Source organism: Ambystoma mexicanum, chromosome 2p (assembly GCF_040938575.1).
Source record: "Ambystoma mexicanum isolate Mex_15411 chromosome 2p, UKY_AmexF1_1, whole genome shotgun sequence".
Lineage (NCBI taxonomy): Eukaryota > Metazoa > Chordata > Amphibia > Caudata > Ambystomatidae > Ambystoma > Ambystoma mexicanum.
Window position 1 is genome coordinate 530,384,762 of NC_090923.1, and position 26,522 is coordinate 530,411,283.

At 44.4% G+C, this 26,522-nt stretch overlaps 1 protein-coding gene across 3 annotated transcripts in view; it reads left to right on the forward strand.

Moving 5' to 3' along the window:
- CFAP92 (cilia and flagella associated protein 92 (putative)) overlaps window positions 1-26,522 on the forward strand; it is a 1,690,090-nt gene that overhangs the window by 1,052,268 nt on the left and 611,300 nt on the right. For all 3 annotated transcript variants that reach the window (XM_069643961.1, XM_069643959.1, XM_069643958.1), the window contains exon 12: window positions 16,281-16,572. In XM_069643961.1, the coding sequence (XP_069500062.1) occupies window positions 16,281-16,572 (292 nt within the window). The remainder of the gene's footprint in view (window positions 1-16,280; window positions 16,573-26,522) is intronic.

A 26,522-nucleotide genomic window follows, 5' to 3' on the forward strand; every position in this document is an offset into this window, starting at 1 on the left:
TTTCTACAGTACGTTACTTAGGATTCGTTCTGAAAGCCCAAGGGGTGGCGATGGATCCTGCCAAAATTGAAGCCATCACATCCTGGCCAGTTCCCTGCTCTGTAAAACAAATCCAATCCTTCCTGGGCCTTGCAAACTTTTACAGGAAGTTCATACCTTCCTTTTCAGCCATCGTTCAACCAATTGTGAAACTGCTCAAGAAGAATACGCCCTTTCTATGTACCTCTTCTCAAGAAGCCGCCTTTGTAAAACTTAAGGAAATGTTCACTCAAGAACCCATTTTGATACAGCCTGACTTTACAAGACCCTTTCTGGTAGAGACTGACGCCTCTGAATATGCGATAGGCGCAGTTTTGAAACAACAAGGCCAAGATGGGCTCGAACATCCTGTGGCTTATGTTTCCCGGACCTTGCTCCCATGTGAAACTCTCTATTCAGTGCTAGAGGAGAAACTGCTTGCCATTCGTTAAGCCTTTAAAAAGACTGGCGTCATCTCCTCCTGGGTGCGGCTCATCCAGTGCAAGTATGAACAGATCACAGGAACTTACAAGTCCTTCAATCCATGGAGTGCATGAACAGCCGACAAGCACAATGGGCCTTCTTCTTTGCTCAATACAAATTCCAGATTACTCACATTCCAGGGAATTCAAACGTCATTGCAGATTCCTTATCCAGACATCCTGACTACCCTACTCAGGAAAGGCCCAACCTGCCCAAAATGTTCCCCAACACTGTGTTCATTGCTCAGGCGTCTGACATTTTGGAAGCTATAAAGAACAAAACTACAACATCAGACCTTTGAAAGGAATTCCGAGGCCTCAATCCCTGGGGTCTCAGGTACAAGGATGGGTTCCTTTTTCGGGGTTCCCAATTAGTCATACCTACCCAGTCATCACAGGAACGCATATTACACCTATGCCATGAAACCTATTACTCTGGACATCGTGGAGTCAGCGGTACTCTTCTTTCCATTCAAGGAAACTTTTGGTGGCCCAAGATGCTGAAAGATGTTCAGTTGTACGTCCAGGCCTGTGCCGTCTGCAATCAGAACAAGACAGGTAACAAGAGACCTGCAGGACTGCTCCTCCAACCTGCTCCTCCCTCTCGACCCTGGGAAGCCATAGCAACAGATTTCATTGTTGATCTTCCCCCTTCCAGGGGATATACAGCCATAATGATAACCATCGATCTCTTCAAAATGGCCCAACACTTTGTAAAACACATATTCCGACTACATGCGCTGCCATCTAAAATCATCTCTGATCGTGGACTTCAGTACATCTCCAAGTTTTGGAAAAACCTCTGTAAGGTGTTGGGAATTCAAAGGGCGCTTTCATCCGGATACCAACCCCAAACCAATGGTATTATGGAGCGGGTAAACCAGACCATTGAACAATATCTACGCTGCTTTTCCACCAAGGTTCAGGATGACTGGTCTGTTCTCATACCAGTCGCAGAATTCGCCTACAACAACTCTGAGCACTCCTCGATAAAGACCAGTCCCTTCTTTTGCAACCTAGGGTTTCATCCATCTGTGCTTCCTTCGGTGCTTCCTTCTCCTAGTCCTGTTCCTCCTGTTGATTCCTGGACTTCTCATCTGGTACCAGTTCATCAAGAGGCTCTAAACCATTTATCCCAGGCTAGGGAAGATATTAGAAGGTTTGCAGATACTAAGAGACGCCCTGCTCCAGAGTATGATGTTGGGGACAAGGTTTGGTTATCCTCCCGATATTTGCCCAGACACCTAAGACCCAACTAGCTGGCACCCCGCTACTATGGCCCTTTCAATGTATCCAAGAAAATCAACCCAGTGGCCTATCAACTGTGTTTGCCTCCAACATGGAATAGAATCCATCCTGTCTTCCATACTTCCTTGTTAAAACCTTACCACAGCTCTACCAAGAACACCCCCGTCCTCCTCCTCTACTTGTTCAGGGTCAAATTGAGTATGAAGTATCCAGAATCTGCGATTCCAGGTACAGAAGAGGACATTTGCAGTATTTAGTAGAATGGAAAGGTTATCCACCCAGTGAACGAACCTGGGAGCCAGTCTCCAACCTCAATGCACCCAGATTGGTTCAACGATTCCATCGGTTATACCCTGGCAAACCAGGAGGAGCGAGGGTTTGGAGGGGGCATACTGTCATGAATCCTCGCTACCGCCCCCTTTGGACCTCCTGGTCTATTCAACAGCGTGCCAGAACGCGACCCACACCCTCCCAACATGGCAGGCGCCATTCCTTGATCAACGGTATAGTTCCTAGCCCGTGTAGATAACCGCCCTGCCCCTGCGGATCGGCGCGTGTCGATGCGCTCACAATCCCGTAGTCGAGCGTTGTTCCTTCTGCTCGCTCCTAGGATTGTGCCTTCCTTGCTCTCCGTGGCCGAGTCTGATCCGTCTTCCATGACCCTCCTTCCAGGACTACTCTTGCGATTGCCTACTGACCGCTTATCTTCACCCAGGGCCTCCGGAACGTACCTGACATCAACTTCGGCTGCGACTCACAACCCCCGCGGTCCTCCATTCAGGACTGCTCTTGCGGTTGCCCTTGGACCGCGTACCTCCACCCAGGGCTTCCGGAACATACCAAACATCAACTGTGGCTGCAACTCACCACTGTCCTCCATTAAGGACTTGTCTCGCGGTTGCCCTCGGACTGTTCACTTCCACACAGGACTCCCCGGAATACACCGAACATCGACTGCGGCTGCAACTCACCTCCTTCCAGGACTACACTTGCGGTTGCCCTCGGACCGCTTATCTCCACCCAGGAATTCCAGAGCCTTCCGGACATTGACAGTGTGGTGACCAAAGAAGGCCGTCCTTACCTCCACGAGACCCGCACTTGCAAGAAACGCAGGCCGTCAGAACCATCAAGGAAGAAGCTTACAAAACCTAAACAGGTGAGCCATCAATTAACAGACACCAGGTGCCTGTCTCAGTATGGACCACAGGCCCCTATGACGTAGGCCTCTTGAAAGGGGTTGGAGAAGTGAAAATTAAACTGAAACCAGGAGCAATTCTACCAAAAGCCCGACAATATCCCATGTCCAGAGAGGCAGATGAGGGGATTTTTAAGACAATGTCTGCAATGATGGAGCAAGGCATCTTAGTGACGTCAGAGTCACCATGCAATAACGCAGTTTATCCAATCAAAAAATCAAAGGGAGGGTCTTGGCGTTTAATTTAAGATCTGAGGCCAATAAATGATATTGTTGAGGCCGAGTTCCCTCTGGTCCCTAACCCGGCTACAATTCTATGTAATATACCAGTTGAGGCAAAATATTTCACGGTGATTGACTTGAAAAAATGCATTTTTCTCAATCCTGTTGCACCGTAACTCACAAGATCTGACGTCATTCACATTCAGACAGATGCATTTGAAAAGCACAAGGCTACCCCAGGGGTATTGCGAGTCTCCATCTATTTTTAACAGAGTCCTGCAGATGGACTTGAGCAATATTGCACTAAAAAGTGTCGTCCTGCAATATGTGGATGACATCTTAATTTGCAGTACAACAGAAGAGTGATGCAGGCATCTATTGACTATACTAGCTGAGAAAGGATATAAAGTTGACAAGGAGAAGCTACAATATTGTCATCAGGAAGTGCTGTACATAGGCCAGCTGATCTCACATGAGGGAAGGAGAAAGACCCCAGAAAGGGCTGGAGCCATACTGAACATGGCTAAGCCACACACGATAAAACAGATGCAGAGTTTTTTTGGCCTATGCAACTATGTCAGAGCATGGGTCTTCGACTATAGCTCTTACACTAAGCCTTTACTGCAATCCCTAAAGAAGGCCCAAGTAACAAAAGAAAAGATTGAATGGTGTGAGACCATGGAGAAAGGATTTGCTGAACTCAAAAAAGCCATTTGCATAGCAGCAGTTCTAAGGATTTCCAATTATGCAGGGGAATTTGACCTGTTTTCACACACAAATGGCAGCGTTATGACGGCGGGACTCACGCAGAGGACCACATTGGGGTACAAGCCCCTGGCATACTACCGTGGACATTTGGACCCAGTAATGAGAGGTCATTTCCCGTGCGAACAAAGTTTAGCTGCTGCAGCGTTCGCCATAGAGAAGGCTACAACCATTGTGATGGGATGCTCCATGACATTGTACGTCGAGCACTCCCTATTTGCCATTCTAGAGAAACCAAAGGGCACATTGACATCTCAGAGAGCTTCTGCTTATGAAGTGATCATATCAAATCCATCGATTAAGGTAGTGCGATGTAAGATAGTGAAACCATCTACGTTTATAGCAGAGCCTGTCACTGAAGGAGAGCCAATGCATGACACTGCGAACTATGAAGAATTCTATGATGAAATTCCCAGAGTGAAAGAAAATGCCTTGGCAGAAGGAGAAGTCGTCTTTATTGACGGTTCTTCGAGGATCGATCAAAGTGACGACAAATATATACAGGCGTTGCTGTAATGAAGCACACAGAAAATGGAGAATTCCAGGTACTTATTAGCGCACAAATACCATCTCACAATTCAGCACAGGCTGCAAAACTATTGGCATTGATACTCGCCATTGAGAATCACGCAGACCAGGAAGTGACAGTGTACAGTGACTCTGCCTAGGTGACGTTGACAGTGCCCGCAGGCTTAGTGCGCTGGAAAAGGAGGGGCTACCTCCGAACAGACGGCACACTAGTGCAGCATGCAGTCTTATTGGACAGGCTGATCAAGGCACTACAACTCCCAGTGGGCATAGCGGTCGTAAAATGCGCCACCCACACAAAGGGGACAGATTTGATCTTGCGCAGAAATCAAGCAGCAGACACGGAAGCCAAGCGTATGTCATCCAAAAATGAAACAATCATGGAAGTTCTCCATGCCAATGAGCGAATAATGATTACACAAACTACACCTGAAAGCTATAACAATCTTGGCCAGACACAGTTGATAGAACTCCAAGGGGAGGCACCCCAAGAGGAAAAGAATCTTTGGAAATGTCGAGGGTGTTCTTTAAACCCCTCTGACAGCTTGTGGCGACAAGACAGCACTGGTAAACCAGTAATGCCTGTAGCCCTATTAAGAAATAGCACTGGAGCGGTTACATTATCCGGCGCACATGACAAAAGAAAATTTAGCAGCAACAAGACTGGTTCATACGGAATTTAGCCGAGCATGCTGCATTTTTTATAGTAAATTGTATAATATGGCAACAATCCACAGCTGGGCACACTAAAATTAATCAGAGGAGTCATCCCGAGGCCAAATGGGCCTTTTCAGCACTTGCATGTCCATTACGTCGACATAATTCAAGTATGTAACGGGTACAAATACTTAATTGTTGTGGTGTGTCCATTCTCTAGATGGATTGAGGCAGGAACCTGTACACACCCAGACTCTACCTGTGCGGCCACATTTTTAGTGAGGGAATTGGTTCCCAGGTTGGGGGGGTGTGCGAAGTCATGAGATCAGATAACGGAGCTCACTTTGTAAACGAGACATTCGAAAAGATTAGCTTGCTGCTTGGTATAAAGCACAAGTTCTCGTCGGCTTATCATCCGCAAGGTAACGGAATCTGTGAGAAGCTCAACGGCTTATTAAAGGAAAGGATAGCCAAGTTGAATCTTACTCTAAATAAGGCATGGTTGCACTGCCTTCCTTTGGCACTATATGCACTTAGGAACCAACCCGGTTCTGACCATCATCTTATGCCACACGAAGAAGAATGATAACTCCCCTGACATCCCGAGATAGAGGTAAGTGTAATGCCCAATCAACAGGAGAAATGTTAGGGTCTGAAATGCAAAACTACCTGAACTGCATGACATCTTGCCTTACTGTAATTTCAGACCAGCTGCAGCGACGACGAAAGGGGTGCAGGGCAGCACGGAGCACAGAAAAAGACACTACTACAGACCTATCTCAAGGACTTTGTATACCATCCATCTTCCCTGGAGACACCGTCCTTGTAAGGAACCATACAAGGAAAAAGTGGGACGAGCCAAGATTTAACGGTCCCTTCACAGTGGAGGACTGCACTCCATCCGCAGTAAAAATACAAGACAGGAGAGCTTGGATTTTTCTGGGTGATATCAAACCCTACATCGGAGAAGGCCCCCTGAGTGCACCCCAACGAGAGGAGTCGATGAGTGACAGGGAAGAACCACAGCATGTGCAGACGAGATCCATGATGAGGAAGCAGGACGCATGACTAGCCAGACGAAGACAAAGAACTTTTGCAAATTGTGGCTTAAAGTGGACACTTCCTTTAAGCAAAAAAGGGGATAAGGACAAAAAAAACGTACACTCTGTGCATCCTAGTTGCAGGGTGAAGAAGAAAATTGCACGTATAGGCCACAACATAGTCTTTTGAACTTTGGACTGAGGCACATTTAAGCCTTGATGAGAAAAGAATATGCAAAATTTTGACCAAGGACACTTACATTGGAAGCAAATACAGCAAATACAGTATCCCGACTCATTCCACACCGAGACCCTATTCAGAATCACTTATGGTGTCCCACAGTAGTGACATCACAATAGACATGATAACTTATTCCAATTTAGTGCTAAGATCATACCCTTCATTGGTTCGAAGACTTACCAGTGTCACTGACTTTCTTCAAGATCCTGAAAACGAAAAGATAATAAAGAGATTGCTTACTGTTATTACCGAACAATTCCTCTTACTTCCTCAGTACAGTGAGAAAGCACCAAATGTCTCACACAGACGGAAATAAATGAGCTTATCAACACATTGTTCTTTCATATAATTGAAGACTGTCCAAATCTTGTCGAAAGAACAACAGACACACTCGCGTTTCTTCGAGATCCAGCAAATACAGAACACTTGAGCCAACTCCTAAATAAAATTGTTATCTTAGTTGCTCTCCATGCGAACGGACAGTGCAGACATTGTTTACATTGAAGAGAAAGCATAGAATCCTGAAAGACTCAGCAAGACAGGACGGATGTCCCTGTCACTAGAAGACAGCAGGTTAGCTCACAATGTCCTCTTTCATCTAGTCACTGACTCTCCAGAGCTAGTGGGGAGACTGATGTTAGGGAGAATTCTCTCTTTAGGCTAAATTTCCTAACCTAGTGAGTCCCCCAGCAGCTTTGCTGGATTTCTGGAGTTTGTTTTTTTTCTCCTGCCAAGAGTGAGACTCTTTTTCGCCCACTCTTGGACATGATTTATGGTGTTCCTTTGACTGTTAATGTGTTTTATGGGCTATGGGGTCCTTTACTCCATAGGGTCTCATGTGTTTTTACTATGTGTGTTACACAGCACCCTCCGTGCAGTAACACAGGGGTGTCATAGTGACACCCCACCATAGACTCCATACCCTGGGACTGACTACTGTCTCCCAGGGCATGTAAAGTCACCAATGGCTTTACTAGTCCCAAATTATTAACAGAAACCAGTACAAACCATCATATTGTGGACGTACTGGTCGGGGCAATTCGATTGCCCCGGGGTCTGTTAGTCGAGGGGGCACGTCTCCGTCCCCCCTGATCGAGTTTTGGCTGGTGGCAGTGGAAACTACTTTTTATATTCGACCGCGAATATTTCCCTATGGGATTTTCCTGTTGTTCGAGGCTACCAACTTTAATTATTTAATTCTCATAACCTTGAATATACCGCCGGTTTATTTAATTAATATTAATTCGCCGGTTGGTATTTTTTGCCAGGACTCTATTCTAAAATGGCGTTTGTGTTCTCTTCTGTGACTCCAACCCAAGTCGAGCCCTTTGTTCCACTTTTTGGCGGGCTTCTCCACAGAAGCCTCCAAAAGTGGTGCCACTCTGTCTGGGTACCACAGGGGGTGTGGGAGGGGGTTTAGGCACCCTGGACTGAGTTACCTTGGTAACTCAAGTCACACTCTTGTGTGATTGACCCAAGTGGTGAGCCGGCCGGCTCACCACTTAGCATGTTTGATTGACAGCTAGGCTGAGTGAATGGGGGCGTGCTGCATAAAAGCAGGGCTTTGGGGACTGGAACTTCAGAAGTCGCCACAGGACCTGAGAATCCGACGTGGGAGAAGCTGAGCCGACCTACCACGACGACACCACCGGTGGAGCCCTGCAGAACCGACTCACCACTTCCCGACGACAGAGAAGATCTCCCGGCTGGAGAGGCTTCTTCCCCTGACTGGTGGGCACAACCAGTTTTACCTTCTTTTCTTCGCACCCCAGACCGGTTTGTGGTCGAACTGCCCGTGCCAAGCACCCCGGCGGCCGGATAGCCAATCACCACTGAACCGCGAATCAACGGACAGCTCCTTGTACCTGAGAAACTCCGCAGCTGGTTTCTTCCCTGGCAGTGCAACGGACTCCTGTCTTACTCCACGACAAGATCCTCTCTTCCCCCGGACGAAGCACCGACTTGCATCCGCTGCCAGGAACAACTGCCCCCGCTGGAGTGTTCTCACCACTTTAAGGTACCGTGTCCGCCAGGCCTCCCTTTCTAAAGATTGCTACAAGGTAATAATAACTCCTTAACCTTCTGGACTGGGCTGGCTGCCTTGACCCTCTAACTGATCCCCTTTCTTTGGTCCAACTCCTTTTTTTGAACCATTACAAGACTTTTGTGCACTGCAACCGTGTGACCTTGGACACTTTTTGTTTCGATCCTCTTAAAGCAGATCCGGCCTACTGACTCTGAATTCACGGTTACTTTGCCTTCCTCTCTTGTTATGTTCTTGTAAAAGTGTTGGGATCTGTTTCAATTTGTTCTCTGCTTTTCTCTCCCTTTTTAAAACAAACTATTAGAGTGCCATCTACGTTAAGCGCTCACCGCTGTCTGAAAATAAGTGGGGCTTTACTTAAGACTTGTCTTATATTCTTTTAAGGGAGTGTATATCTTTTAGTGACCGTGTTTTTGAATTGCTTACTATTAGTGCCTGTGTGTTTTTTTAGATGTGGTTTTAAATAAATAACAACATCTCTTTTACACCAAGCCCTGGTCAGTGTTTACTTGTTCTATTGTGTTCTCTTGACCTATTGTGAATACTCTGTTTACTGCCTAACTCTTCTTGAGGGATGTCTGACTGCTCAGCCACAGCTACCAAGTGAATCTGTGTGGTACAGACTGCTACCAAGTGGGTTTGCTGCCAAACACCTGTAGTCTTAAATCTTTTGCAGTGGTCCCAGAGGGAACTGCACAGGTTTCTGCCTAACAACCGATCGATGTTGACGTCCTCACACTCATCAGAAATCCAGCTAATGTTGCACAGATGGGCATGCTCCTGCATGGAATCATACTACAAATAGACCTCTCGAACCAATAACAGAACTATCTGAGGAGATTCTGAAAAGCTTTCCGCCGAGGGACAGATTGAGGAAGCAGTGTCAAGAGTTTCCCATTCTTCCATTTGTTGTTATTTTTCTCTATTCTTCATACTGCCCAGGATACAAATTGTCTTCGGGACTGAAGCAAATCCGAGGTGTGGACTGGGAGTTGACCTACTTTAAACATGCACAGTGAAAGGATGTGCCAAAGTGTTATTTTATTTGATTTTTACATAGTTTATCAGAGGAACTGTATGCTGAAATAAGAGACCATTCATCACCCGCAAGAGGGGGGGACACTTGTGGAGCACCTGACACTCTTAAACATAGAACCTGAGAGACACTATTGTTTAAAGGGGTACAATGAAAAATGACATTTGACGAATGAACGAGATGGGCATCTAAAGCAGCAATCTGGTCCGCCCACAGGAGGAGACGCACCCACGTTTCTCTGGAAGTAAATGCTGCCGCCTGACCTACAGGGGCATAATTTATTTGTGTATCATATTCATCATTGTTTTACTGTCATTAACAATCAGAACTTCATTTTTAATTGGTGCACAAAGCATTCAAATTCCAGTGCACTCACCAAATGATGCACGCATGATGCCCACAAAAGCACCCAGACCTTACATAGTCATTCCAGTCACTAGAAGATCTGATGGGGGAGTGAATGAGCTTGAAATGGATGTGATTAACAATGACACACACACTTGTGGTAACAAACAAACAGAAAAGCCGGAGACGGGGTCGGCAGGGAATGAATGAAGAAAGGTTACTAACAACCACAAGCATGCTAACACTGAAAGCACACGAAACAGGCCTAGTGTCAATGACTGCAGAACCACAAGCCAAAACAGTAGACAAGAAGAGACTGCTTGTCATAAGAAACTCCACAGCAGAAGTTGTGGAAAGACCAGGGGAATTGGGAAGAAAGCCAACAGAAGCAGCCACATCCAAAACTCTTAAGAAAACAAGAGCCAACTCGGAGAAGCTCTCTGCACGAACACAACTGATAGACTCATTATGACCGTTCATAGCCAAAGCAAGCATAATACAAGAAGAACTGAAGAATAAAACTGTAGTGACTGTAGGGCCAAGCATATATGTTCCAACACAGGGAACAAGTACCAGTTCTATGATAAAACCATACACCGGACCAGCGTCAGGGTGGTTGGTATGGGCATTTGTAACCAGCAGAAGAAGGATGTATGAAGAGAGAGAAAGAGCTGCCAGACTCTTGTCCACTCAAATGGCGCAGATGAGGAAGCCTGCACCATGGGCTGAGATACCTGAGAATCCTCCAAAAAGCCATACAGATCCATTCAGGGATGTAGTCATAGCCAACTACAGGAAAACACTAGGAATCAAGAGAAGCATGCATGGAGATGACAACAAACTAAACTACTACCTGGATAGCACAGCACATCTGGGACACAACATTTGGTACCAGCACATGAAGGAAGTTGGAAGACGAAGTTCAGAAGGGGAATGCTTTGTTTGTGCCCTCCTACCATACAGCATGGGGAAATCCAAGATCTTCGTAGCTGTAGAAATTGATACCCAGACAGCACACTGTCTTTCACACGTAGCCATGTGCAAAACTAGAGGCCAATTTATGGGAAGTGGCGCTTCCCTAATATGGGCAACTGAAACAGCGTATCCCGATGAAGATGATTATGTTCAAGACATTAACGCAAGAAACAGAACTCATGCTAGGAATCATGTGATTAGGTACGAGAAGCCAGGAGTTAAAGGAGCATAAATAAGATGTGAAGTGAACCCGAGACTTAATGTCCAAGGAAAAACTCCAGAGGAAGCTCGAAAGTGGAAGAACTGAGCCCAAATGCAGATTTGGGGAACAGTGCTTTCACCAGATGGATGGGAGAAAGGTGTGGTGATTTGCAGAGCCTGGGTAATCACTGGACTCTACAAAGAAACTTTTGACATCGTGCAGAATGAATGCAAGCCATTATGGCCAAAACTTGCAAAACTACTGACATGGGTTGAAGACAGCGGGGGACCCTTACAGATAGTACCACTGGAGAGCCCAAAGTTCTGCTTCAGAAATAACGGCACAAGAAAGATGGGAGGGAATCAGAACTGTGGACGAGTTTTTGACGCTCTAGGAATGGTTCATGACACTGCCGTAATTATGGATCATTATTGGGCATGTAGATCCAAAGCATACACCAGACTGCCGAAAAACTGGGGAGGCAAAAGCACAATAGTGAATGTCCACGTTCCAGCATTGGTGAATTCAAAAAGTGACCTGAATATTGACAGTTTCCCGAAAGCAGATGCTCACCTGAGGAAGAAGAGATCTGTGGAACTGCTGAATCGAATGAAGAGAGAAAATTATTTCTCTGCTAAATCAGAAGGAGCCTTTCATGCAATCGCACATGAACACAGTCTGTTCAGCTTCACCTCATCAGTGCTCACTACGATCTTCATGCCGAGGATCCAAGTTGGAGTAAATACTAAATGGTTGCAGATAACCAGATAGATAGAAGTTACTGCAGACCATTAACACAACCATAAAATGATTCAATGCGATCAAGGAAGAATTAAGAGCCATCCGACTGATGACTCTCCAGAACAGATATGTGCTCGACATGATCACAGCTATGGATGGAGGAGTTTGTGCAAAAATAGGAGTTTCATGTTGCACATTAATAGCTTCTCACGATGAGGAGAATGGAACTTTAACAGTAGGCATAGGTATGCTGACAAACCTGCACAACCAGATGATCGATGAAGCTGATGAAGTTGATGATGACAGCTGGTTTGGATCAATATTCGCATGGGTCTCACAATGGATGGCAGTTGCATTCAAGTTCCTGGGAGCCCTCCTAGTGATGATAGTGCTTGGATTTTGTGTTGTCAATATAATAATCTCTCATTGCCAGAAGACTGCGAAAAAAGCCATAGGGATGAAGATCATGATTGATGTCAAGCCAGGATGGAAGCCCAAAAACTTTGAAGGCCAGCATTCACGTACCAGAAGGAACAAAGTTTCTCTATCCTAGGAAGCACAGAAATTATGTGGGAAGATGGATTTACTGTAGCCCAAATGGAAAATGTCAACTAATGACATGGAATAAAGACGAGCATGTTAGGACAGAAGGAAGCCTGAAAGGAGTAATAAAAATATGGACTCCAAAAAGACACTTCTTCAAATCATCATGTATAGACCCAGAAGATAAAGAAGGAATGAACCCAGGCGATGCAGTGAAGATAAATGCAGAAGAATCTAGTAAGATGAATCCAAAGACGGAGGTGAAAGTGGTCGATGAATCGCCCAGAGGGGGGAGTGTAGAGGAGGTCCCAAGTAAAGCCTGCACTCCAGTCACCCATTTTGAGGTACTAGGAACATTCACACCAAAATATGACACGTATGATGAGCAAATAAAACGGCAGAGAGCCGCATTAGGGCTCTGCCCAGTGCCTATCGGAAGAGCAACATCTATTGAAGTACTGATACCCAGAAAACCATGGACAGTAAGATATCCATTAAGAAAACCCTACCAGCAGATGAGACGAAATGAAGAGTGCCTAAGTACAGTCCTGGAAGAAACCAAAAAGGTCTTCAGGGAAGATGAATGGTGACGCCACGGGGACCTGGACAGACTCACAAATAAAAGAAATGATGAACCGAGAATGACACAAAGAGACGTAGCGCCATGAATAAAGATATCGTGAACCTTAAGTGGAAGAACGATGTTGAAATGCAAAGAAGTTTAAGCTGTAAGCAAGATGAAGATATTCAACCAGTTTACTCATGTAAATATGCTTGGAACCGCAAGAAAGCTAAGAAAACAGTGTGGCTTGCTATGCAAAGTAGAAGAATAGTGCGGCAAACGCCAGTATACATAGATCTACCTCAAACAAAGTACTTTAGTATAAGTATATTCCACTTTGCACAAAAGCTGAACCAACCCAGGTTAGTAAAGGCCAAGCGCAAGAAGATTCATATTCTAGCAACATGAGGAGAGACGGCTGAATCGAAACTCGACAGAAGCAACTCATGCCAGGGAAGCCAAGGTCATACCAGTAAACGAGGCGAATAGTAGTTACATATAATTGAAACTTAAGAACAGAATATCCTGTCTCTGAAAGGTCAAGATAAGGAGGCGTAGGCAGGTGGCAAGCTAAAAAAGAATCAAATACACAAATAAAGCGAAATTAGACAAATTCACGGTGTGAGAAGCACGTGACCCGCCGAGAGCGAAGCACAGGTTCACACCTATGCTTGGCATCCGCCCAGGCAGAGATATCAGGACATTTCCAGACAGAAGATGCAGTTTTGAGGCCAACCACAGTGAAATAATTGACACATAGTTGCTGAATTGGAGAAAGGCCAGGTAACCAAGGGGCCCCCCGCACCTGGCCGACCGTTCTGCGTGCTGCTAAGCGAAGTGGAAGAATATGCATGGGGTTGGTGCCAACCCAATCACAACGGACCAAATAATCTAGGGTCCTATAGTTAGTAGATCCAATGAGACATACATTTAGTGATATTTTCAGTAGTCATTTTTGAAGGTAAGGCTCAGATGCCCACCTGACAGTGTTTACCCAATCCCCTCACTGTGTTACCATATACAGATATAGTACCTATATTAAAGTTACCTTTTCTTAATCAATAGGAGTGTTACACGTCAATTATGACGAGTTTTGAGTATAAATGTTACAACTTGTATGAGGTTTGTTGGAGGTGAAGCGATTTCCGTGACTCCCCGTTTTTTGTACTTGTCATTAAACGGACTCCCTTTGCCAAACCATTGCGTTGTCCTTATTGATTGGTGTTGGAGTAATAAATCTGCACCCCCATCCATCTCAAGGGTGCAGCTATCTCGTCTTAAAGTACTTTGGACAAACCTCAGCTCTATGGGCCGGCCGTGGTCTCCAGAGTACAATGGCATGGTAACTGATTAAGTTTAGGGGTTTTATCTAGGGGAATCTCTTGTCCTAGTGCACGTCCACGTCCTTGCTGACAAGAACAAACACTATTCTAGGGATGTGGATTTTTCTGATTGCCATGTTTGCTAATGTGAGGGGCTTGCACTGGCTAAAGGCAGAAAGGTAGCTGCTGCTATACTGGAGTCAGTCGGGTGGCAGCGTAATAGTAGCCCTGTCGTTCCTTTGTAGTGTTGCCACTGCTTTAGAGTTGGGGGATCTCATTGTTTTCCCTTGCTACCATAATTCACAAGTCTCCGGCCCACACCTGATCTGCCCTGCTTACAATTTAGTTATTTGTCCTGTGAGCCATTATTAATCCTTGCTTGGGAAATACGGGTTAGAAAAATTCCTGCAGTAGCTATGGGAGTGTTCACAAAAGCATTTCTCTTCAAAAGTGTCAGTATAGGGTGGTGATAGAATTAGTGCCAGAGGCTAATCTTAGAAAGCCTTGAAGGCCAGCATTCACGCACCAGAAGGAACAAAGTCTAGTGGCAAGTCTAATTCATGGTCTACAAAATGCACAGTTCGAGTGATGCAATGGCTTTCCTGATTCTTGTTTAGTAATTACATAATTTGAGAGATTTCCATTAACCAAGGGCACAAAGGCAGCTACCACCATCGTGGAGTCAGGCGGTTCTGTGATGATGGCCCTGCCGCTCCTTTGTCATGTTGCCAGTGTATTCAGGCCAGAATACCTCTTCCCTTGCTCCAGCATTTCATGTGCTTCTTTGTCTTGCCCGATCTGCATTTGCTGGTGAGCATTAGAAGCAGAACGTTAGCACCTTTTGCAAGCTCCTCACCCACTCCATGGTTCCTTCTAATGTGAGCTGGCTTACAAGCTTCCTGCTCGCTTTTCTGAATATTGATATGAACAAATTGATGTGTGTGGCTGCAACCGCTAAACTGCCTGCAGTCATCCTGAAAATTCACATATGGTCCCCATGATTTTATATTGCCCCTAATACTGAGATTCTGCACACAATTGAGGTGGTGCGGAGGTATGTGGGGCTTAATTTACATGGCCTAGTCTAATCCCACATTTCAGGTAGAAAGGATTAAGCATTGTGCCCCAACCACAAGGATGACAGACTATACCACACTGATAATCCCTAATGAGAGTGAAACGTTTATATGGTTATCTGTATCCTTCAGAGCTGTCTGTCGTGGGTTGATAAAGCTATGTATAAAATAGTGCTGTCCTTTAAGACAAAGACAATTGTCTGGAGCAGTAAGCATATCTTTGAGCTAATTTGCATGCCTACTCAGTTGCTGTTAAGTGGAAGTGAACCCCTAAACTGCCTGCATTTTCCTTGAACATCCACATGTGGTCCCCCATGTTTTTCTGTTACCCCTAATATTAAGATTCTCCTTATCAGAAGGTGAACTTCCAGGATGGCTTCTAGGTGGCACTGTGATGAGTGTGGCTTAGATGAAATGACCTATCGTACCCTGACATTTCAGGTAAAATGAAATGTCATACTTTTTTAAACCCACCCTAACATAATTTAAAGCTAAACTTGTGGAAAGAAATGTGTTGCTGTTATTTGACTATTGTGATTCTAATCCACTAGCACAATTAATAACACTCCTCACCAGCATATTTAGTACTGCCGAAATGCTTTATCGCCAGAAGCAATTATGGTGTCCTTAAACAGCAACCTATTTTCTGTGCCATTCTCAAATTAAGCATGTGGTGCTCTAATTTAGCAATTTTATTATTTGCACCAACCATATTGCCCTGAAGATAAGGTCTTCTAGACATTTGGCCTTTGATCATACCAGCTGGCATTTATCAATTGTTATTGTCATTGCATTAATTGTTCTAATAGTTTGTGAAACAGTGAATAATACAGTACATTTCAAAACTATTTGTCTACCTGTGCGAGAACATGAAATTGGGCAGTGGAGTAATTCACATCACATAGATTATCATTGAGCACATATCGTGCAAGAGATGCAAAAAAGATTATCCTAAAAACTACACATTGTTTATAACTTTTTAAAAATGTTCTTAAACTTTGCGATTGTATCATAACCTTTAACATTTTTGTTTTTTAGGTTAGATTACATTCGTCATGCTAGAAAATTAAGGGCGGTTATTCACGGAGATCTGCTGCCATCGGTGGAGATGGTCAACCTTATGAGCCGGGAGTTTGGCATTCCTTTAACTAAAGAAATGTTATTTACTCAGACGGTCCCTTTATTGTCGCCAAGCTATCCAATCTCAGCAGCTGGCATTGAAGAAAAACATTATAAAACATCAGGATTCCATTTTCCACTAGATAACTACAATGAGAAGTATGTTCAATGGAAAAGAGAACAGGAAAGTTCATTTCCAGATCACATTCAGGTATACATTTGCAAGAAGCCAACTTTTTCTCCAAGTGGTCTGTGGAAATCTGAACATTGTGGGGGTAAGAAAAAACACAGTTTATGTTTAACAATCATCCATATCAGATTGCTGACAGGCTGAAAACAAGAGGCAATTCCTGAATGTTTTACTTTGATTAAGCTGCTTCTAGTCTGGCCTGACACAGCCAATATTAGCCCGTCAAGCAAGTTATGTCCCGAAGTGAAGCCCCAGGTTTCAAGGTTGGTGGGCTTGGAGTGCAGTTTGGACTGCTCCTGCTGTATTGTAAATGAATGTTCGAAAGTCGTGATACATGTAAACGTTGATGTGATAAGCCTTAAATGTATTAGGCGGGCAGGGGCCTTCTGTTCGGAGCCCAGTTCAGTTATAGTACTATGAGAGTGAGTTGGTTAAGTATTTTTTAAAGTTCCTTTCTTGTTATATTATGGTATTAATATGGAGGTTTTCATTTGGACCTGAATGCAATATGACAGCTGGTATCGGTCTACCTTCTGTAGTTGACTGTTTTTAAATGACTGTTCATTTGAAGATACTTTTTTGGAATGTCAAAGGGGTCAACAGCTATGCAAAAAGAAAGGGCAAACTGCTGTGCATAAAAAAACAAAGGGGGACATGACTAGCTACAGGAGGATGTAGCCGTGACATTCTGAGGTCATTGGCTCTGCTCATTGGCCAGCATGACCCTGTTTTTTAATGGCTCCAGAAACAAAAAGTATCAAAGGTACACACTCTGTGTTGGAGATGGTGCCCACCAACCGATGCAGAAATGTTACTCAAATACAGGGGATTTTCAGTTAAAGTTGAACACTGCCATAAGGACCAGGTTCACCCAAGCTGTTGCTTTGGTCCGTGGAATGCTGTGAAAATCTTCCCACTTCGTTGATGGTTACTTATCATTGCCCCTCTGCTAATTTTGCACGGATAGCTATAATCCCTGCTTTGTGATGTCTTCATCAAATGCTTAGCTGCATCTAGTAGGATTAATAAATAATAGGCATAACATGTGGTCATTACATCCTTGATTTCCTGCTGGAAGCTGATGACCTGCTAATTCTGTCAGGGCCAAAGGAGCCCTCCCCCACTTATTTCACCTCCTAGATACGTTTGACAGGATATCTCATTTTAAAGTAAATACGTGAAAGTTGTAGGTTTTCCCTGATTCCCTTACGTTACACACCTTTTTGCAAATAATATGCATGATAAATTAAAGGAAATTGCTGTTACCATGTAGGGTAAAATAGGCTCAGTCAAGTTGACTTTGTTATTTAAGGTATTTTGTTTATTTGATATGCTCTGTCCTGCTTAATACATATGGTTTTAAGCAATTTTCTGTGGTGGCTGAAGGAGTTGGGGCAAATGTTTAGTTGTTTATTCTACCCCACCCCATACAAAGAGGATGCTTCAGGATCCACAAATTTAAGAAATGTCACATGGCACTCTCACTGGCTGCTTGCACCATTGCATTTGAGGCATTCCGACCCATACACCTAACTGGGTGATCATTTTAAAGCAGACAGTTTGCCGGGACCCCACTGACCACCTTCGGACTTTTCAAAAAACTCTATGGCCTTTTAGATAAGAAAGCAATGCTCTATGGCCTTTTAGATAAGAAAGCAATTCCAGGCCCACATTCCATTCATTCTGTTCCTCCATACAATGAAATGTTCCTTTTTTTCATTTTGAGAATGATCTGTGCTGTGGCATTCCTTTACAAATCATTTTACTCTGCAACTTCTGATGAAGTGGTCTCAGGGACTACGTAAGCTAATGTTTTGGCCCATGTCTGCATAGATTTTTCAGTTAGTCCAATAAAAGGTACCAAAATCTGTAACTTATGTGGTTCAAGAAACTCTACTAAAACTAAATTCTACAAAATCACCTTCCATCCATAATGTTATCTCTGAATGGAAACTTGGCAACAAAGCTACAATATCTTTCTGACTAATCTTGGCTATGGAAAAATGTCTCCCTTAAGAAGAATAAGAATCAGAAACTGAGTTGGAGTTCATGGCAAAGTGCAGGTACTTGGATAATCGAACATGCCTTGAAAAACGATTTAATTTAGCATTTATAGAGCGCTACGAACCCTCAGGTATCTGAGTGCTGCTTATTGCCCATGGTGTGTCGTGCTCATTTATCGACCTCAGAATGATGAAAGGCTGAGTTTTTGCTCTGCCGGGATTCGAACCTACGTCAGCTGGCTCTGCACAGATGTCAAAGCGAGCGCTCTACTCGCTGTGCTATCGAACCGACGTCATTTGCTGCTGGACTTTTGCTATCTGAAATTCAAATATAAGTTACCCCATGAAGTGTTCACCAGTCTTTTCTCAGTCTTAAAAATCCAGATTCACATGACTTTTTTAGACCCCTCCAACTCTTCCACTGTCTATCAACTATTTATAAATTGCTTTCACCAGAAGCAACCTCCCCAGCGAACCAAAGGAATAAAGAGATATAGGGGACAGAACCAGGGGGTCCTGTTTCAGAGCAGGAATGGCTTGCCTACAGATAAATATGGCACTTTCAAAAAGGACTGTAACATGAACAACTTCAAGTCCATCCATATAAAATAACTGAATCACATGTTGACAATATCCTTCACTAAATATTTACTTACTGGTATTTGTGCTCCCATGCAAACACACTTCACTTCCTGGCACAAGTGAGAAGAGACCAAGTGTGTCACAGGATTGCAAAGAGGAGAAAGGTCAGGGGGCATTTGCTTAACAGATTCGGATTGTGATTTGTTCAAAGGTGATAAACCGGACCAAAGACAACCAAAATCATTATCAAAAGTCCCCTTACCGTCACGGAAAATTGTGCTGCATGTTTCCTTTCAGGCGGCAAGCATATTTTCAGGACAATTTGATATACTAAATTACACCACTAGTGTTGAAAATGCACCTCAAAGCCATAGTAATAAAGTTGTCAGCCATCCACTGGCAAGGTGGTGGCAGTTAACATAACCACAGAATGAGGCACTGTGGGAATAGAAGACGTTTGGTCTATTATGAAAGTTACAAATCCATACGTTGTTGCTTGACAACAAGGAGTAAGATCAACCCTAGTCTATAATTCCATGCAGTATGCACTTTTCTGCTACTCTAGATCGACAACCCAAGTCAAAGGAGGGTGTTCCCCTTAGTGCCTGAACTTGCAGAACCAGTATTCAACCAATAAAATCTGAGTTCAGTTTACCACACACCAGCGCCACATAGCTGAGGTGCTTTCTGAAATTCCCTTTTTGCTATGCAGCATATAATCCCCTGAAACTAAAAGGCTTAATTAAACTGCAAGCCAAAAGGTGAAGGGGTGTGGGAATAGAAAGAGACTCACCCACTGGTTCTGAATCCCCTGAAAATAGAAGAACATTTCAGAAACAGGGACCAACGTTATGAAATGGATCAATGTAATAAATGACGAGTTTGGTTCACCTGATCATCTGTGGGGAGGATTCCTACCAGCTTTATAGACTGGGACCATGTCTAAATTGGAAAAAGATAAGTAGAGAATGGAAAACCAAATTCAACACCATACGAAGAAGCAGGAAAAAATAGACTTTGCACAGGACCAAGGGAAAAAGAGAAAATCCATTAGGGGGTAAATACTCTAAAACTAGACCGAAAAAACAGAGGATGGGAAAACCAGAACAAAATTCTGCACAATGCAGAAGTAGCCAAAACGAAAATATTGCCATCTATTGATCTGAAGAAGTCAACTTCAACAGCCTTCTGGTTCATTGGAAATTTAACTTATTTAAAACAAGTACCCAACCTGCATGCTCATTTTCCTTCTGTTATCTTGGCAAGGAAACTATGTTGAAGCTTCTACTTAGCGAAACCACTTGGAGACACTACAGATTCACTCATCTCTGACTCTGGAACAGAAACGTCTATACTGCCCGAATAATGTCTGTTACTCTTTTTATGTCCACACTTCGTTCAGGTTTGAAGATGTTTATTTGTGATCAGTGCAAAGCAATACAGGGCCCCACCACATACTCTCCTTCTGCTTGCTTCTGCCAACATCTATATCTTCTTTACCTCGATCTCTTCCCAGAATTCTCACTCTTCTTATAGTTCCGCCTCTGGAACTCTAGTAAATAGCAGTTCTCAGCAGAGCGTTTTTTTTCATTATGATGCCCTTAGAGATCAGAGATATGTAAACTGCTTCTGCTTGCTTAAATATTCCTGTACAAAACACAGTTTAGCTTGGGAGGCACCAGTTAAGGGTATAACATGAAAATGTCTGACCAAGAAAATGTATGTCTAAGAACGAGCCTCAGGAGCATTCATTTTTCCAGTCAATTTAAGTATTCAGCCTCTTCCCTGTGCCCCTTAGTGTCTTGCACAGCATGTACCTCAACTGTGATACCCCATCAATCCACACTGGAGAGGAAGAGGATATTCATGTAAATTGGATGGCACTGACCTCTGTAAGGAGAGCCCATCAATAGCCTGGCTCCCGGAAGAGCATGACCCACCTGAGCTACAGTGTTTTGTAGCTCTGTAGGCACGTGTGCTAGTGGTGGTTGCCTTACAGTAAGTGCAGACAGTTTTAAAGAATATTCTGACTGGAATGGGAAGCCAGTGAAGACCCTTTGGATAGGGGAAACACAGTTGAATTTCTTGTTTCCCATTATGAGTTGTCCTGCCGTGTTTTGGGCACCCATGAGCGAGTCCAGGTTCGTCGCTGGAATGCCTTTGATGAGGGTGTTTTCCTCCCTCAATGTGGAGGATTACCAACACCTGGACTGTGGTCCTGAACTCCTCGAGTGGAAGGAAATGTTTTATCTTCCAGAGGGTTGGCTGGTACCTGGCGTTTTGGGCCTTTTTGTTATGTCGTCCCAAGAGAGATTGCTGCCTATAGTGAACCCAGTGATTTGGCAGGCTCCCAGATGAGATGTGTAGGTGCATGTTGCTTAGGCATCCTTGAATGGTGTCTAGCCTGGATGGGTTAATGAGTAGGATGAATTCCATCTTTGTGAGATTAAGCTTCAGGTATCTGCCTGTCAACCAGGCTTGGATGGAGGCAAGGTAATTATGGTGGTGAGTCAGTTCCCGAGGCATGAGATGTCCTGAGTACCATTGCCTTTTAGGTGTGATTGGGTATTGTATGCGTTTTGGAGGAGTGATATGTCAGGGCCGATGAGAAGTGATCCCAAAGGGTCCCTGTATAGAATAAAGATCAGTGGGGAGAGTTTTGATCCTTGTAGGATACCACAGATGATCAGATGGTAGTCTGACCTGAAGTTGCCTATCTGGAATCTTGGTGCCTGATTGAAAGGAAGATACAAACTGTTCAGAGGTATGCAGTCTTTCCATCGAAAAGTGTTCAATGGAAACTTTTCCCATCAAAACTTATCCGACGAAAGAATTTGCATCGAATGCATATTTGTGTGGATAAAGGGTTACATTTGTTTGGGGTGGGTTTTGAAGGGTTCAAAACAAGGGGTTGGGGGTGACCCCAAAAAAATTATAATAAAAGAAATGCATTCGATGCACTTTTTTTCATTGGATACGTTTGGATGGATTTTATTTCTGTTGAAAATAATTGGATGGAAAGACATGTAACCTATTCCAGAGAATTCCATTTTCTTCTCGGGTAGCCTGGTCAATGTGAGATGGTCATCCGTGTCAAATACCAGCAGAGTCATCCCAGTATTGCCATCGAAATGCTCACTAGTCGGGCTGCAGATGGTAACTTGAAAAGAGACATGGTTGAACCCATATTGCTTTCCAAAAAGTTCTAAATCCTATCAATATACTGTGAAGCACCATCAAACTATCCACTCCAAGTGGCCACGAAGGTACACAATAGCCATTATAAAAATATCCAATTGAACCACCGAAGGCACGTTTGCAAGACAAATGGTATCTCCTATTTTAGCAAAGGAAACAATAATTACCAACATGAATGTGAAGCCTTAAGTCAGGGGTACACAATTGGTTTTGGTGGAGTGCCGTTATGTACTAGACAAGTCCCGTAAAATGGGGCGAACTATCAATGTGAATGAGCAGGTGGTAGGGTAAGGTATCGGAGCATGAATATAATTTTAAAATAAATGTGGTTTAAGGTGCACTTTTAATGTATTACTTTGTTACTGTAACATATATTGCCTTATAATGGCATTACCATTTTGAATTATTTGTATTGTGGAACTGAAATCATGTTTTTTTTTAAAAATGTTTTAAAAGAAGTAAAACTGGATGCATCATAACACAAAGACAAAAACTGGAGCAAAGAGTCTTTGCACACCTGATATGACAATACTTTGTGCGACTTACTGACTTTAGGCCAAGCAACACTTCGTTAAAATCATGTGACTTGGAGGGCCATAAATAATGCCCTGAAGGGCTGCATGTTGTGCACCACTGCCCTAAATACTGGCAGCTGAGCGATGAAATCCAAAAATGTATTTCTACTCAGGTGTCTCTGGCACAGGTAAAGAGTCCAAAAGATCTGAGCCTAACCTGGAAGGTTTAGCATAAGCACACACATCACATGAATGCACAAATGCAATCACCTATTCGATCTACCTGGCCACCGAAAGCATCGATTTGTTTTCATTTGTTCATAGGGATGTCCTTTCTAACCAATTATGTATAAAGGATATAGTACAAATAGCAGAGGCATTCCCTGGGCTGGTGTCCCTTTTTACAAGATGCAACAGTTGCTATATTGAGCAAACAAAATTGTAGAGGGGTAATGCAATGGCACACTGGGGTTGTTGACAAGAGAACAGAACATAAATAAGATAGACATTTAGGGCTTATGGCAGGTATTAACATCTATGCAAATGACGTGCTTACAGTTTTGTGCAGTATTACTTGGGAAGTAAGGCTGGGCGGTCAGCTGAGAAGGGATAGATGAGGGGTAGAAATGTTCTTTCACCATCTACCAAGTAAAGCTTGACCTTTGTCTTGAGAAATTCCACTGATTGAATGGCTTTGGTGGCTGGAGGGGGATTGGGGATTGTATTAAAAAAGCAGCAGAAGCAAGTAGAGCTTGAGCGTTATCAATTTCACTGATTGAATGCCTTTGGTCGTTTAGGAAAGAGAACAAGTATGATATGATATGATATGATATGGTATTTGTAACGCGCCTATACACAAGTGTTTCAAGGCGCGACGAGGCAGGGAGGGGGGTACAAGGGGAGACAGAAAACGATCCTACTAGGCCAGGTGTCATTCAGATCGCGCAAGTGCAGGGGTAGGGGAGGGGAAAAGTGCAAGGGGAAGGGGAGGGGGGGAAGTGCAGTACAAGGTAAGAGGCGTAAGTAATAAATAAATAAAAAGGGCCAGCTGGTGGCAAGTGTGAGGTAAGTGCAGAACAAGTGCTGGGGGAGGGGGGCCTGTAGGGATACAGAGACAGACCCGCAGTGCAAAGGGGTTCCAGGGCATCAGTGCAAGTGGAGAGTGGCAGGGCCCAGGACCGAGGCCGTTTAGAGTGGTCCAATTGCAGGATCAGTGCAGCTTCAGTGAAAATTAATTAGCCGCTCAGCAGGGGAGAGGGAGAGGGAAAGCAGAAGCAAAGAGGAAGGTTTTGAGGTGCTTCCGGAACCGGAGATGGTTCTCCTCAAGTTTCAGGGAGGCAGGAAGGCTGTTCCAGAGGGAGGCCCCTGCCGCGGAGAGAGATCTACCCCCAGCTCGTTGCTTCGAGAAGCGGCTAACCCTGAGGGAGTTGGAGGCGGATGAGCGAAGGGCTCGGGAAGGAAGATATTTGGGAAGAGAGAGTTGAAGGTATTTAGGACCCAGGCCCCAGAAGGCCTTGTGGACAATGCAGAGGGTTTTGAACTTTATCCTCGCAGCCACTGGGAGCCAGTGTAGAGATTTCAGTCCTGGAGAGATACGGTCCCTGGGCTTGAGGCCAAGGACAAGTCTCGCAGTTCTGTTCTGGATGAGTTGCAGAGGGCGGAGAGTGGAGGCAGGCAGATTAAGATAGAGGCTGTTACAGTAGTCCAGCTTCGAGAGAACCAGGGCTCGGGAGACAGTGAGCTTCTGGGGGAAGGAGAGGAAGGGAAGAATACCTCTGAGGAGGTGCAGCTGGTAGTGTGACCTCTTGGCGACGTCAGAAATATGAGGAGAGAAGGAGAGTGTGGAGTCGAAGATGACCCCAAGGTTTTTTGCCTTGCAGGTAGGAGCAGGGAGGGGGCCAAGGGAGGCAGACCAGAGAGCTACAGGGAAGGAGGGAGTGGGAATACCGATGAGTAGAATCTCAGTCTTACTGGCATCAAGGCAGAGGTCATTGGCGGCACACCATTCTTGGATAGCAGACAGACAGTCAGAGATGAGGGAAGGAGAGGGGGAGGCTGAGGGTAGCAAAAGTAGCAGAAGCAAGTAGAGCTTTACCTTTAACAATTCCACTGATTGAATGGCTTTGGTGGACAGAAGGAAGTGGACTAATATAAAAAAAACAGCAGAAGTGGTATTGGACACATGGGACATAAAGGTTGTTCAGAGAGAGGAATCGCATAGTATGGGGGGGCTGTGTAGAGTAATGCAGCCAGCAAGACTATGGTTTGCTTTTTAGTTTCTACTCCTCATCTTTGGGAGTGATTTTTGCATTGAGCCAGCCAACATGGTGGCAGCTTGTTAAGGTACAGGAAGGGATTTGGGTATGTTTTAGAGGGTGTAAGTAGCAACGTTGGGAACTTTGTTGAGGGGAGCAAAGGAGTAGAGGGGTGGAGGCCAAATATTAGGCTCAAGCAACAGTCCAGTTTGCTGAGTATCGGGATAGAGATCTGAATTTTAGAAAAAGAGTGAGGTACAGGAATGTTGAGAAGGTTGATCCTGGCTGCTGGGCCATGATGAGTTGATAGTTTAAGCTTGCTATCACAGAGGATCCTAAATTTGTGAGCCATGTGTGAAGGATTGAAGCAGGTCAAAAAGAGATAGGATTGGGAATATGGGATTGCTATTGGTGGCTGAGAGAAAGAGAAAGTTGGTCTTGGAAGAGATCAGCATTAGGCTGCATAGGGCTGTGCTGTGCTGGATAATGGCAAGGTTGCTGGTGTTGAGTTCAGTTATAGCAGGGGTGACGAAGGGAAAGGTTAGAACAATCTGGCCATTATCAGCAAAGTGGTGGCAGTGAATGTCATAGGATTTAGATGTGTTTACCCACAGAGTTTGTGTATATGGTGGAGAGGAGTATATCCAGGACTGGTCCTTGAGGCATGTCTACTGGAAAATGCGCAAGGGAGGAGGTGTTCGAGCTCAATGGGATGAGAAACGAGTGGTTGGAGGGAACGGGGGCCATCCAATAATCTTTGACTATTTTACATGCCCAGGGAGGGAAGGATCTCAAGGAGGGAAGCATGTTGCACTGCATTGAACGCTGTGGAGAGATGATGCAGAAATGGGGTTGGAGGAGAGGTGAGAGTGGTGAGAAATGAAAACAAACGTGCAGATGTGCTCCACATCAGTTCATGTGGAGTGTGTGATCCAAAATATAGATTGTAGGTCGTTGCATAGGTCCATGCCTCAAGGTAGTTGAGAATGAGATTTAAGATGATTCTCTTGGTTTTTGGAGTATTATATCAGAACTGAGGTCTGTAGTACAAGGGACCATTGGGGTTTGCAGTGGACTTCCTTCATGTTAGTGTGACCATTGCTTTTTTGAATCTAGCTGAGAAGATACCTGTGGAAAAAGATATTTTAGAGGCAGGGTAGGTAGGAGGAGGTGACGGGTGCAAGCTCTTTGATTGTTTGGGATGTGAAGTGATTAATCGGAGGATAGGGTGGGTGGACTGAACAGAGGATAGGCATGGATTCTGTTGGGAAGGTGCAAGACGTGGGAAAGCGACGATAGGATGGCATTTATGGAAAGGAGGAGGTGGGAGGGATAAAATGTTAAGCAGGGTGCCATATATTTTGGTACTTTTGGAGAAGTAGCAGGCAAAGTCGTTTTAGTGTTTTCTCTGGGTAATT